At 61.2% G+C, this 13,705-nt stretch overlaps 2 protein-coding genes across 8 annotated transcripts in view; one reads left to right on the top strand and one right to left on the bottom strand.

Annotated features, from left to right (window-relative positions):
• SGSM2 (small G protein signaling modulator 2) overlaps positions 1-9,298 on the top strand; it is a 38,989-nt gene extending 29,691 nt beyond the window's left edge. For 3 of the 5 annotated variants that reach the window (XM_064582974.1, XM_054510993.2, XM_064582975.1), the window contains 7 exons: positions 1,127-1,513; positions 1,743-1,867; positions 2,240-2,322; positions 2,522-2,631; positions 3,056-3,152; positions 3,691-3,858; positions 9,027-9,298. In XM_064582974.1, coding sequence (XP_064439044.1) covers positions 1,127-1,513; positions 1,743-1,867; positions 2,240-2,322; positions 2,522-2,631; positions 3,056-3,152; positions 3,691-3,858; positions 9,027-9,298 — 1,242 coding nt within the window. Of the gene's footprint in view, positions 1-1,126; positions 1,514-1,742; positions 1,868-2,239; positions 2,323-2,521; positions 2,632-3,055; positions 3,153-3,690; positions 3,859-4,047; positions 5,520-9,026 lie in introns of those variants that run through there. The other 2 variants (XM_045889640.3, XM_045889638.3) reach the window with 1 other exon arrangement.
• Positions 7,892-13,705, bottom strand: part of MNT (MAX network transcriptional repressor) — a 46,573-nt gene continuing 40,759 nt past the window's right edge. For all 3 annotated transcript variants that reach the window (XM_045889641.3, XM_054510994.2, XM_064582977.1), the window contains 2 exons: positions 11,562-11,754; positions 7,892-11,423 (listed from right to left, as the gene is read on the bottom strand). In XM_045889641.3, the coding sequence (XP_045745597.1) occupies positions 10,666-11,423; positions 11,562-11,754 (951 nt within the window). In that variant the 3' untranslated portion in view covers positions 7,892-10,665. The remainder of the gene's footprint in view (positions 11,424-11,561; positions 11,755-13,705) is intronic.

The following is a 13,705-nucleotide window of genomic DNA, read 5'->3' as shown; positions in this document are numbered from 1 at the left end:
CGGCTGCGGGGCCAAACCAGAAACGATAAGAAGTTTCCGTTTTAAGGATATTCTTTTATTAACTTGTATGTTTTTTTCTTTAAAATTGTCTCTCTAGATAACGTCTATTCTTGTTACTTTACTAAATCCTTACACTAACAGAGAACTGAAGCTGGAACAAGACTTAACTACCAAGGGAATTCCTTGCGCTCCTTCCCACCTGCCTTGTTCTTACTCCCCTACTCGTGAACGTGCTCCCTCTCTCTGGCTTTGGGTTTTGTGCCGTCCTGAGTCCATACCAGCGCCCCCGCTGCTTAGCCCACGAGCAGCAGTAGCTTTCCTTGCTGCCACCGACGTGAGGCTCGGTGCTGCCTTACCTGATGCTAACCCAGCGCTTCATGCTTCTCGCCAAAGTGAAAACGGCTTTTAGCGTTCCTTTCCCTATGTAGTCCAAATAGAAAAACAGAACAATCTGCATGTGTCTCTTTTCTTTTCCCTAGGACTTGTCCACAGTGGCAGGCTGTTTTAAATCTAGAACAGGTTACCTTTCCCTTCTTACCCCCCTTCCTGAGCTTGTGTGAAGCTCCTGTAACTGATTAGGCAATTGCTGCAGAAGTTTCCTGTCTTTCCTGCTAAACGGCCAGTACTGAACATAGGAAGAACTTGTTCTCCTCACACCTCCAGCCTGCCGCCCGCCGGGCTGCCTTAGCAGCCTCACCAGGGCTCGTGGCGGCCTTCGGTCGTGCGCCACTCTCCTGCCCTGAGGCAGCCTTGTGACTTCGGGTGTTTGTAGAACTACACATGGCTCACGTTGGCCATCCGGTGTCTGAGCCTCCGGTTGCCCTTCCCTGCGGCCGCCACGGGAATCCTGGAGTGCTTCCCGCTTTTTCTCTGGCCCCAGAGAGAGGCTGGGCTGGGGTGGGGGTGGGGGCCTGGATAGGGCTAAAGATGGTGTTGTCCTGTTTGCCCGGAGCCTGATGGCTCTCCAGCTGTCTGCGTGGGTCAGAAGGGGAGGCTTGGCAAGCCGGTGGGGGTGCAGTGTGGAGGCCGTGACGCGGCCTGCTTCAGACCCCAGGAAGGAGACAGCAAGCCGAGGGAAGGGGCTGGAGGAGGGCTGTGAGCCCCACCATCTCTTCACCCCCACCAGGTATTTATCTCTGTGGATGACCTGGAGCCCCCAGAGCCCCCGGGCACTGAAGATTGCAGACCCGAGCCTGAGCAGGAGCTGGGAGCGGGGCCCCCGGGCACCGCCGTGGCGGGACGGCAGCAGTCCGTGGAGTTTGACTCCCCCGACTCGGGACTGCCGTCCTCTCGAAATTACTCCGTGACCTCGGGCATCCAGTCGAGCATAGATGAGGGGCAGAGCATGGGCTTCGAGGAGGAGGATGGCGGTGGGGAGGAAGGCTCCAGCGGGCTGGTCCCAGCGGCTGGCGCTTTCTCCGAGCCCCGGGACGCCAGCCCACACAAGGCCTCGCGGGCCAGCGAACTGGAGGCAGGGGCCGAGCTGGTGGCCATGTGCACTGCTGCCTACACCGTACGTGGACGTTCCCCGGGCACTGTCCAGCCCCAGAGGCCCTCCTGGCACCCCAAGGCTTGCGGACGGGGGCTGGTGGGTGGCAGGTGGGGGGGCGCCCTGACCATCCTGTAGGGGGCACTGGGCCCATCCCTCAGCATCCCCGGAGGGCTCTCTTCTCAGAGTCCTTTGGTTATATAGGCATCCCTGCCAGCCCCCACTCACTCCTGAGGGCCCCCCACTCTTTCAGATAGAATTACTGGATACTATGGCCTTAAATCTGCACCGCATAGACAAGGATGTGCAGCGCTGTGACCGCAATTACTGGTACTTCACGCCCCCCAACCTCGAGAGGCTCAGAGACATCATGTGCAGGTGCTACTCTGGGGCGGGGTTCAGGGCGGGAGGCAGGGGCCCTGTTCCTCTCCCTCGCACCGAATCCCACTCGGCGCTCTCTGCCTGGAACGCCTTCCCTGCCGTGCCCCCCACCCCACCCCTCTTCCTTCTTCGAGGTCTGTCACATCGCAGCGTCAGCCAGACTCCTCCAGGAAGCCTAGCCGATTGCCCTTGCCCCAGCCGGTTCACCATCTCTTCCCCTGAGGGCCTTGAGGACAGAGGTTGTGGGCTGTTGACCATGGTCCTCCCCGTATTTCAGCGTCATGGAAAGGCTGACTTCTGGGTGGCAGGCTACTCTAGGGACAATCTCCCCAGGGATTCCCCCGTAGTGACAGTGTACCGACATTTCAGCTACGTGTGGGAGCACCTGGACGTGGGTTATGTGCAGGGCATGTGCGACCTGCTGGCACCTCTCCTGGTCATCCTAGACAACGGTGAGGGACTGAGCCCGGGCGTGGGGGAGCGGGCGGTAGCTGGGCTGACGCAAGCTGGAGAAAGGAAAAGAAGACCCCCACTAGGTCTGGAAGGGTGGGGGTGTAAGCCAGCCCTGTCCTCTGGGCACAGGACCCCCCCCCCGTGAAGTGAGGCCCTGGCGTCACCTGCCTTGCCAGCCTCACTCCCGTTTCCCCTCAGATCAGCTGGCCTACAGCTGTTTCAGCCACCTCATGAAGAGGATGAGCCAGAACTTCCCCAATGGGGGCGCCATGGACACCCACTTTGCCAACATGCGCTCCCTCATCCAGGTGAGGTCAGCAGCTGCCTGTGGGCTCGTGACCAGCACCACTGGGCTCATCCATCGCCCACAGGAGGCCAGGGAGTGTTCCAACAATGCCCTTTCCATATAAGCTTAGTGTCTTTCATTTGAGAACCATGTTTCAATGTTACAGATCAAGGGGGAATGTCAGCATGTGAATACTGTGCTCATGAAAGTTCTGGTGAGCGGTGTGGTTGACAGTGAATCAAACACCCAGAAAATGGCACAATTCCAAAAAGAGTAGCTCCCAGAGAGACGGGTGGGGCAGCAGAGCGCAGCCTCCACCCAAGGAGACTGGAGGGGCTTGGGAGCGATGTCAGGCAGCCCGTGCAGCCGAGGGGCCCAGTCGAGTGCAAGGGCGGCCCGGAGAGGCAGCGGCAGCTCAGTCCGCTCCCTTTCTTTACTTCTGTAAGATCCTGGACTCAGAGCTGTTCGAGCTGATGCATCAGAATGGAGACTACACCCACTTTTACTTCTGTTACCGTTGGTTCTTGCTGGATTTTAAAAGAGGTAAGCTGTGTGGGTTGGGTGGTGGGGCTAGTGGTCAGGGCGTGGGAGATCCCTCCCGGCCAGAGTCCGTGATTCCTAACCCTAACTGCACTTTGGAACCGCCTGGGGAGCCTTTTAGAAACGCCAGCGCCTTGGCCCCACCTAGCCCCAGGCTTAGGAAGCTTGGCTGCCTGGGCATCCACAATTTTAAAAGCTCCTTTGGCGACTCCCAAGTGCTGCCAACATTCACCCTAAGCCAGTGGTTTCGGGGACTGTTTTGAAACCAAATCTTCTCAAGCAGCAAAGCCTGTCCAAGTAGAGCTGCTCCAGCTGACAAGAATGCCGGTGTGAAGTCGGCCCGAGCCCGGTGTGCAAGGAGTCAGTCACGGAGGAGAAGGGCAGGGTCTGGACCTGGGGCCCAGAACCCTCCTCTTGGACTAGGCTGTGTGTAATGGGGAGAATCCCAGGACTTGGGTCCCTGGAGCTCTGTCTCCACCTTTGGCTCCATCCAGAAACCCGTGGGGAGCCAGGCTCAGCCTTAGCCCCTTGCAATCCCCAGAGCTGCTCTATGAGGATGTGTTTGCCGTGTGGGAGGTGATCTGGGCGGCCCGGCACATCTCGTCAGAGCACTTTGTCCTGTTCATCGCCCTGGCCCTGGTGGAGGCCTACCGTGAGATTATCCGGGACAACAACATGGACTTCACCGATATCATCAAGTTCTTCAACGGTAGGAGCTGCTCCGGCCATCTGGGCTGCCCCCAGCAGCGGCATGGGGGCCTCCACTCCTGGCCTGGGCAGGGTTGGAGGAGCTCCCTTCCCCGGAAGCAGGTGGAAACAGTAGGGTGGGCAGCCACGGGCTCCTCCCAGACTCCTGCCCTGCTCCAGCAACCCCACAGGGTCTGTGTGTTTCCCCCAGAACGGGCTGAGCATCACGATGCCCAGGAGATCCTGCAGATTGCCCGGGAGCTCGTCCACAAGGTGCAGATGCTCATAGAAAACAAGTGAGGGCTGCGGCCGGGAAGCAGCGGCCAACTAGGGCCTGGGCTCCGGTCCCCCGGGCTGCACAGGGAGAGGTGCAGGGCAGCACTGCTGAGACTGCCCGACCCCCAGCCGGCCCCGCCTGCCCACCTGAGTTCCTAAAAAAGTGCTTGTGAGCCTGGGATCCGACTCCGGGCAGTGCTGGCCCTGCGAAGGGGGCAAGTCAGGGGCCTGGATGCCTCAGGCCGGGGAGGGGCAGGGAGGGGGCGGGTTGGCCTCAGGGAGCGGCTGCCTTGGGGGACACCTACTCTGCTCCCGTCTCCAACACCTGGGGATAGCCCCCCTGTCGCCTGCAGCCTCGGCCTCTCCTAGGAGAGCTAACAGGGCTGGAGCTGCCTGGCCCCAGCCGGCGCGGGTCGTGTGGGCCAAGGGACCCTGTGCTGTACCTCTTCTTCGAGTCCCTTGGCAGGCGGCGTGCCTGTGCCCAGCGCAGCCCCCGTGGGGGCAGCCAGAACGGGTGCAGCAGCAGCGGCGCTGCCACGGCCTCTGGCCCCCGCGGTGAGCCTGGCCCGGCCTGCCCAGGGCGCCCACGTGCACCTGCCCGGGTCCCCTCTCACCGCCTGGCTCTCGCTTTACGCATTAGTCCCTTTCCTGACAACTGTGTAAGTGACGCTTTTGCCCGCCGGGTGATCTGGAATGCGGTGGGGGCATTTCCCTCTGCAGAGGAATCCCAGGGTGGCTGGCTCTTAAGGGGGGAAATCCTCTCATAGCCTCCTCTCAAGGACAGGCCCGGCGCCCATCTCAGGCACCTGCTGAGTCCCTGGGTCTAGGAACAGGGGAGGATGCCTGGGTCTCCCTTGTTTGTCCCTGGTGAGAAGCAAGGCTAGCTCTGCCGGCTGCGTGCTGCTGAGGGTGCGGAGAGGCCGCGAGACCCGGAAGTGCCCTTGGAGGAGCCTCACCCAGGGGTGCTGGGAAGGGCCTAGCTCCTAGGCACGCTGCTTGCTCTGCCGTCCCCACGTCCCCTCCACCCCTAAACACTTGAGGCTAGGGCTTTGTCCTGGGGCGAGGAGGCCACTCTGCCACAGGGGCCAGGGCCTGTCCAGCAGTCCCTTCGGTCTAGAGACTTCCTGCATTTGAGAAGCAGGGAAAGGGCCCCGCGGCCCTTCTGCATCCGGCACAGTCTCCCCAGCCCACCCCTGTCCTGGGCACTGCACAGCCGGTCTGGGGGCCAGCCGCCCCATTGCCTACCCCTGTTGTCGGTGAGTCCTTGGCTGCCACCAAGCATGGCGGCCATTGTGTGCCTGCCTTAGTGATTCAGTGGTTTTGTGAGAAGCAGAGTGTGTATGTCTTTTGGCTCAGAAACTGTACTCTTCAGTGTTAACAGACCAATAAACCCAGCATTTGGCAATGCCTGAGGCTCTGGGGGCTGCTTGTGGGCTGGCACTGGACAGGGAGTGACTTTGTGTATTGGGAAATTCTAGAAGTTCCACAATTGAGCTGTAAGGAGGGCCAGCCCCACAAGACAAGGTTGGTGAAAACAGAGAACCAAAGCTTCCAGGAGAGAGGGACCTCCGCTGTGGGTTGGTCAGGGGCAGGTGTGACAGCCAGACTCCGAGTACTCGGTGGGGGGGGGGCTCACCTCAGAGCCAGGGGTCCTGTCCCAGACCGACCAATGACCTGTCCGGCCTCTGGACCTAGGTCCCTGTCCCTCCCCTTCCCCAACCTGCCTGCCCTCTTGACCAGCTACAGTGATGAGCTGGTGCTTGAATGGGAATCTGTAGGAGCCTCCTGGGCCCTCCAGCCAGTGGGGAAGAACCCTGCCCCTCTGGCTCTGGTTCCTGCCCACGGAGCACTCCGAGCTGCCTGCTTCAGGCTGGGGCATGAGGAGACTGTCAGGAGGGATCAAAGCAGCTGAGGCATGGAAAGGGCCCAGCCATAATAGCAGGTTCCCACCTGCCATCCCCCACCCCAGAGGACTACAGCCCCCATTGTCAGTGGCTCCAGGTGGAGCGCCCTCCAGCCACAGCCCCCAGCATCAGCATGTGGTCTGGTCTAGACACGGGCTTTCTGGGCATTAGGGCAACTCAGAGCTGCCAAGTAACAGAACTGGTTGACACGGGAAAATCTGGGTCCAGGGAACCTTACAAGCTCCTCAAGGCAACCCCCCCCCCGCCCCCATCCTGTTGCCTAGAACAATCAGAATTTCCTGTGCTGTCACTCCACCTGAAAGAAGTTCACCAAGGCCCCTGCTAAACTAGCCTGGCAGTGGCCCGGCTCCTCTACACACTCCCCGCTGCTCCCTCTCTGCCCACAAGCATCGGCACTCCTTACCCCCTCGGCTGGACTTCCAGGACCGGAGGGAATCCTGCAGCCACAGTGATGGGTCTGCTGAGGGCAACGCCACGGGCAGATTAAGGAGAGCACAACGTGCAAGTAGGAACACCCCCCCGGGGACCCTCCAACCCTGGAAGCCCCTCTCACACAGAGCTGCTAAACGGAGGCACCTGGATTCCTACTCAGGACTTTCGTTACTCTGATCACGGACCCCTCTCTGGCAGGCTCCAGCTGGGCTGGGGGAGTTTCTGCCTACCCTTAAGAGCTAGCAATAGCCCTCAGGTGATACTGGGTCAGCACTGTCCGGGGCAGAGGCTTCATCCTTGGCCCCAGGGCCAGACAGTGGCCAAGACTCCTAACCCTAGGCCTTCCCTAAGGCCAAAGGACTCCGCTCTTCCTGGAGCTGCCAGCAGAGGGAGCCAGCATCTCACAAGTGAAGGGGCTGGCAGAGGAGGGGCACTGGGTTCGGCCTTTCTTGAGGTTAGCGCTTCCTCAGAGAAGGGGACCCCAAGACATTCGTGGCCACCACGTCCTTCCCTAAGGATAATCCCTCCCAGGAAGAGAAGCCGAGTCCATTCCTCTGGCTGGGGCTGGGAGTGGGGAAGGTGTGGTCAGGGTGTTGGACGAGGCGGCCGGCCTGGTCTATAGCTAAGCCTCTTCCTCACCCTCCCCACTTCCTCCTGAGACAGCCTGCAAAGGGCTGATTTCCCCTAAACTGGGAGAGATGTAGTTATAAGGACAAGGGTCTTCCAGGCCCATCTTAGAACATGGTTCTTTGAATCCTGCCCTCCGACTTCTTCCTCTTCTTGTTCCTTTCCCTCATGGACTCCCCAGATGACCTGGCCTGACTTACCACCTCAGAAGCACATCCCCTCTCAAGAAGCCTCTCCCCGTTCTGTGCACCGATCCAGGGCGGTCCCCCCACCTTTCCTATTGGAACTTTCTCACGTTCAGGATCCCCAGCTCTGCGGCAGGCCCCAGAGCTGAGTGGCACACGCTGGGAACTGCCGGAGTTGTCAGATCTGACTGCAGCTCCCCAGGCTCCCAGGCGACCTGTGTGAGCGTACAAGTCACTTGGCCACCTCAAACCTGTTTCCTTACCTGCCAGAACAGGGCTAGTTCTTGGCTTATGTACTCCACCATGCTGTTAAGAGATGAAACAAGATAGTGTTTGTAAAAATGGTTTGAGGAAGTAGAAAGTATTACAAAAGCATAAGGAAGACCAGAACTGCAGTTCAGAGCTTGTTTAGGATTGAACATTGGCATCAGAACCAGAAGGTCCCGAATCTTCTAAAACTGACCAGCACCAAAGCTGCTGGAGGAACCTGCGCCCCTCAAAGGACAACGAGGCAAGGCCCCCGACGCTTCTTGCTGGAGGTCCTTCCAGAGAGGTGGAGGCCTCCTGTTGCAACAGAGTGACCCGGATGCTGCAGCCTGGCGGCTCCATCTCTGGTTTCAGTGCAGGTTTATTTCAGTTTTATATTTTATTCCAGGCAAGTGCTTATTACATGGATAGTATTCATGTCTCAATACCTAAAGTCTTGGAGCATGAACAGCCACTAGAATACAGTTCAATAGTAAAAATACAATATGTACAAAATTAGGGTTTTTGTAGGGTTGTTTTGTTTTTCCCACACAGCAGATGTATCCAAACACATAAAAATCTCTACAGTCTGGGGTCGCTACAGTTTGTATTTCAGGAAACGGAGACACAGTGACCGAGTCCTCACTGTAAACAAGGGCCACCTCTTTGGGGGATGGGGATGGAACCCTGGGATGGGGGAGAAGCTGTTCCTGGAGAGCAGGGGTTATGATGACCCCTCATTCCCCTCCAGGCACTCCCTGCCCTTCTTTGGCCCCCCAAGGAACCAACCTCCCCCTCTCCCCGAGGTAAAGGCTCCCAGCCAGTGAGCCACTCTTAACATCAAAAAGTAAAACACGCATGAGAGGTAAGGTGTGTGTGTGTGTGTATGTGTGTGTGCACGCACGCGTCCCCCAGGCTGGAAGGGCTAGGGAGGGGGAGGGGCAGGCGGTCCCACAGGGTGAGGACAGACGTGGTCCTGACAGCTCTCAGAGGGGAGATAGATGCCCAAGGGAGGGCTGGGCGGCGGCTGCCCTCTCGGGCACACAGCATCACAGCGTTCACAAACAACGACAAAAACAACAGCAACAACACCCATCGTCACCAATCTGGACATAGTCATTCGGCACTAGATTCGAAGGCCCCCACTGCTGGGTGGGGAGGGGCAGGGGCGGTGAGCGGGCGGATGAGGTATCTGTGCAGGCCCGAGAGGCCCCTGGCTGACTCGCTTTCAACTCCGGAATGGCCTCAGAATGCAGGGAGGTGAACAGAGCCGGAAAGGGCAGGTTCCCCAATGCTTCTCTGACTGTTCCCTGGGCACCAGGCCCATCCGGCTCCCTCAGTTGTAATCTCTCGGGGAAGAGCAGAAGCTGGTTTCCCCAAGAACCAGGGTGGCGGGTGGTGGCTGCAGGGGCAGGAAGGCAGCAAGCTGGTGGGGTGGGTGTGAGGCTCCCTCCTGGGGGCCTCTAGATGACCAGAGGCCTTCCCTTTCCCCACCCCAGGCGAGACGGAGGAGAACAGGCCCCGAGGAGGTCTCCAGGACAAGGAAAGAACGGAGAGTTCTGAGGTGCCCACATCTGTTCAAGACCTTTGCGAGCCTCCTCAGTATCCTGCACGTCCCTCCCCCTGCCCATCAAAGCAAAGGTCACACCTGGGGACACCGGCTTCCCCTCTCCACATCGAAAGGCCACTGGCCACTGTGTGTGTCCAGGTGGGGAGGCGAGTGTGCATGTGTGTACAACTGAGTGTGTGTCTGACACAAGGCCACTTGTAATAAATACCCACATAAAAAGAGAAGCCAAAGCAGTCGGCAGAGGCAGGGAAAGCAGCAGGCCCTGCACACAGGCCCCCTCGCGCCCCCCCACCCCAAGCTCAGCCCTGCCCTAGATCCAACGAAGGACCTTCCCGAGAGGAAGGTTGCGGCACACTCAGAAGAGCCCACTGGAGAAGAAAAGTGGATGTTCAGGGGAAAGACAGAGATGATGCCAGAGACAGACTAGCTGGGGCAGAAGTAGCAGCCCTCCTCCCTGCTCTACAGGCCCCCCCTCCCCCGAGGGCATCAGGGAAGGGGGCCTGGGCATTTGGCCCAGCCCCTGGATTCTGACTTCCTGAGGGCCTCAGCAATGTGGCTTCAGGCTCCCAGAACCCAGACCAGACGCTGGCTGGAGGCTACAGGAGCACTCGGGGGAGCGCACAGCACTGAGCAGAGGCCGGGGAAGCAGGGCGGCCAATGCGACAACACCCCATCCCCTCTGCCTTTGGGAAGCCAAGAGCCAGGCCCAGGGGGTCCAGAGCAGCTCTCTCCTCAGCCCAGACCCAGGCAGTGCTGGGGAGGGCCAGCATGGCGACAGGCCAGCCAAGCCCTTCCTTCCCAGCCCCCACCCTCAGCCTACCCTCCAGAGGTCAGGAGCCCAGTAGCAAAGACTGGCGGGGGGGCGCTCAGGGAGCTTAGCAACAGCGTGGGGTAGTTGTTGGTAGCGACTCCTCTTAACTAGCTTCTGCGGTAACGAATCAGTGACCGCAGCTGGGTCGGAGAACCTGGGCCGGGGGGCCCACCTGCCTGGATGGGACCGCAGCGCAGCCCCATCCTAGGATCTGTCACCTGCACTCAGAGCAGAGCCCCCCACGCACCCAGATTTCTGGGCCAAGTTGCTTCCGTCCTGCTCCCTGCCCGCTTCCGCCCCCCCCCCCCCGGAAAGGCCTGGGAAGCAAAGGCTGAGGCTCCGGATGGAGGCCCCAGGCCCGTGGCCCCCTCACGAGCAGCAGCAGCACTGGGAGGCAGGCGGGGCGGGGAGGTGGCAGAACACAACACCCACGGCGCACGGCTGCAGGGGACAAGGCGGGGAGGCAGGAAGGGCACTGGAGCTGGCACCAGGCCAGGCAAGTGGCACATTCACCAGAGTGTCTCATCACGTGCTCAAGTCCTAGGGCAGACCCCCAGCCCCGCGCCCAGCTCCCCGGGGTGGCCCTCCCTCCCCTGGCTCAGAGTCTCTGCACCCCCTCCCCTAGGAGGCCTGGGGGTGGGGGTGGGTGCGGCGGGCCTCGGCCTGGCTGGAATGTGTGGAGCTGGTGGGTGGGAGAGAGCGGGGGACGGGTTCCCCCTCCCTGCCCCCACTGGGGGCCTCTGAGTGGCCCTCCTCCTCAAGCCAGCTTGAGTGTGCTGACCGGGAAGGAGGGCATGGTGACCATGGTCACAGGGTTGAGCACTGTCTGGCCCACCAGCTGGGGGTGGTGCACCACCTGAGCCCCCACGGCCGGCTTCGCCATGACCGTGGCTGGGGGCCCCAGCCCGGCTGTGCCATTCACTTGCTGGTGTGAGAGGGTGTGGGCAATGTGGCTCACCGCCACGGGCTGGCTCACTGCCACGGGCTGCGGGTACAGGGGCAGCTGGGAGCCGAGGTGGGCCACGTGGTTGAGGGCGGCAGGGTGCACTGTGATGTGGCCGATGGGGGGCGTGGCGGGCGCCAGCTGCACAGCAGGGCTGGGGGCTGAGGGCGCAATGTGGGCGACGTGCTTGCCGCCCGGGCCCTGGAGAACGTGGTTCACAGTCTGGATGACTGAGGCGTGGGTGGTGGCCGTGTGGGCGATGACCGTGGAGCCCCCGCCAGCTGCAGCCACCAGGTGGGCTGGGGCCGGCACCAGCGTCTGCGCAGGGGCAGCCGGTGGGGGAGGAGGGGCCGGCAGAGGGGTCTTCTGCTGTGCTGGCGGCTGCTGCCCAGGCAGGGGGACGGGGGACAGGGCCACAGGCTGGGAGTGCGGGTGTGCATGGGGAGGCGGAGGCGCGGGGGCGGCGCTGGGCGGTGGCTTCGGCAGCTCCGGGTGGGGGTGATGGCTCAGTTTAGATGGGCCCAGGCCGGCCTGGTCCTCTTCCATATCCTCGTCTATGTTGTCCTCACCCTCTGTGGGGGGACACGGGGACAGGGACAGGTCAGAAGGGCTTGGGAAACCCGAGGCTGGAGTAGTAAATGCCCCTGGGGTCTGGGAGGCGTGGAGCCGGGGGCGGGGGGGGGGACCTGGCCAGGGAGGGGCGGACTCACCCGAGGCTGTGGAGGTGGAGGCCTGGTCGTCCTCGGGCTGGCCAGTCTGCCGGAGCACGCGGTCGATCTCCAGCACGTCCATCCACTGGCTCAGCTCGTGCTTGAGCTCGGTCAGCCGCTGCTGCGTGGCGATCTTCTCCCGAGCCAGGCGCTCCATCTCATGCTCATATTCCTTCTCCTTCCTCTTCAGAGACTGGAGAACAAGGCAAGGGCCCGAACGATACCCTGAGCAGGAGCTAGAGGGCCCCCAGTACGGAAACCTCTCCCCACGGCCACGCTGGTCTCCAGGCCACTCAGCCCCCAGGGCCAGGTCCGCAGTGAGGGGGCTGCAGGAGACCACACCTGCCCCTGGTCCGCGCCGGGGCCCATGAGGCCCAGTGAGGCCCCCTGGCCTGTGCACTGCGTGCTCTCCAGCAGGCACCACCGACAGAAAGCACAGCTGCAGTCAGCTCGTCCCCAGGATGAACGCCCTCCCCTGCCCCCACTCACATCAACTTTGTCCGGAGGAGCTTCTGGGCCTCTGGCCCCATCCACCTGCCCCGCCTCTTCGCTCCATCTTGCGGAGGACAGGAGGGGAAACGGACTCCTCGGCGCCGCTCAAGGCCCCCGGCACGCTCGTACCACGCGGTCAGTCGCCGCGCCACAAGCTACCCTCCTTGGAACTCATTCCCCAAAGAACCCCCGACGATCCTGCCCCTCTCTCCACAGCATCATTCCCTAGTCTCCTCCACTTCAGTGTCCCTGAGGAGCCGCCCCCCACGCCCCCTGCATTTCGCATTTCTTCTCCATCTGCCTCCCTCTGGCTCGGGCAGCCACTGGCTCTGCACCCTTCGCCCGGCCCTGGGCCGCTGCCCGCGGTGCCCACCTGGGCTGCCTCTCAGCATCGCCAGTTTCACTCCGCCTGCCGCCCTCCAGAGTCCCCGGGCTGCTGGCGGATCCCCCAGCCCTGGAACGCGCCCCCTCCTTCCACACCTGTAGCTGAGCTGCACTGAGCACCGCCAGAGACACTTCCGTCCTTCACCCCAGGTTCCGGTTGGCCACGGCCCGTGACCCTGAGGCCACCCCCCTCACTAAGAGCACCAGGAGGGAGCGCCCTTGGCCACGGAGCCCACGGCTGTCGGGCGCACAGGCAGCTGTGCGTGTGGGGGGCACTCGCACAGGGGCCACGTGCCGGGCCTCCCGTCAGAAGTGTCTCTAGTTTCCCCTCACACAGGACTTATTTGCAGCTCCAGAAGGCCAGCCTGTGTCCTCCATGACCACTCTGACGCCCTATTAAACGGACTCCTCGAAGTCTTGCAGATCTCCCTGCTGCCAGCTTCTCCTTGGCCCAGGCACGTCACGAGCGCTGGGGCCACCGAACACGGACACACTTGCCCTGCTGCACCCCGAAACCTCCGACCCTGCGCTGCGCCTGAGCTCCTGGCTTCCAAGGCTTGCCGGTCCCGGCAGGTGCAGAACCCACGGACCCTGCACACACCAAACTCTCCAGCTCGTCTTGGTTCTCCTCTCTGAACCCCGTCTCACACACAGATCCTCCTTTCTTGCCCCCCCCCTGCATCTTATCTGCTTGTGTTCCAAGCCCACACCCGAGCCCCCACCACCCTTCCCCGTCCCAGGCCCTTGAGCCCTTCCTGACGCGGCAGCCCACACTCGAGCACTTAATAAGACCATCAGTACTTAATCAGACACTGGCTCAGACGACCCCCTAAAAACTTCATGTTTTGTCTTTCCACCTCAGTACACACGGTCCCCGTCCAACGCGGTGAGTAAGGGCAAGGACTGTTCCATAATTAGCTTTTTCCCTCGAACCTACCAGCGGCCAGGACAGAACTATGCGTATCTTAGCACCGGGGGAAGAATATGTCAGGATGTGAGCATGTAGATTCCCACCTCTGTCCTGTCCCTCTGTCACAGGGAATCAGTCACCCGATGGACTGAGTTTGCCCTGATTCCATTTACTACAAGCAGTCTCACAGCAGCCTTCCTGGCTGTTCACTTGCCCCTCGCCCCTCCTGGGTATGGCAAGATCCTCAACTTCACCCACTCCCTCCGGGAGCCCCAAACTCCTTGTATTTCTGATCTCACCAGTCAGGAATGCCTCAAACCATTAGTGCCTGCAACACACAACCCAGATGCAACCATAC

This window comes from Mirounga angustirostris, unplaced genomic scaffold (genome assembly GCF_029215605.1).
Source record: "Mirounga angustirostris isolate CCGP_5_RB_7025 unplaced genomic scaffold, mMirAng1.0.hap1 SCAF_17, whole genome shotgun sequence".
NCBI lineage: Eukaryota > Metazoa > Chordata > Mammalia > Carnivora > Phocidae > Mirounga > Mirounga angustirostris.
The sequence above is the reverse complement of the archived record's forward strand: the minus strand, read 5'-3'. Positions and strand labels throughout refer to the sequence as shown.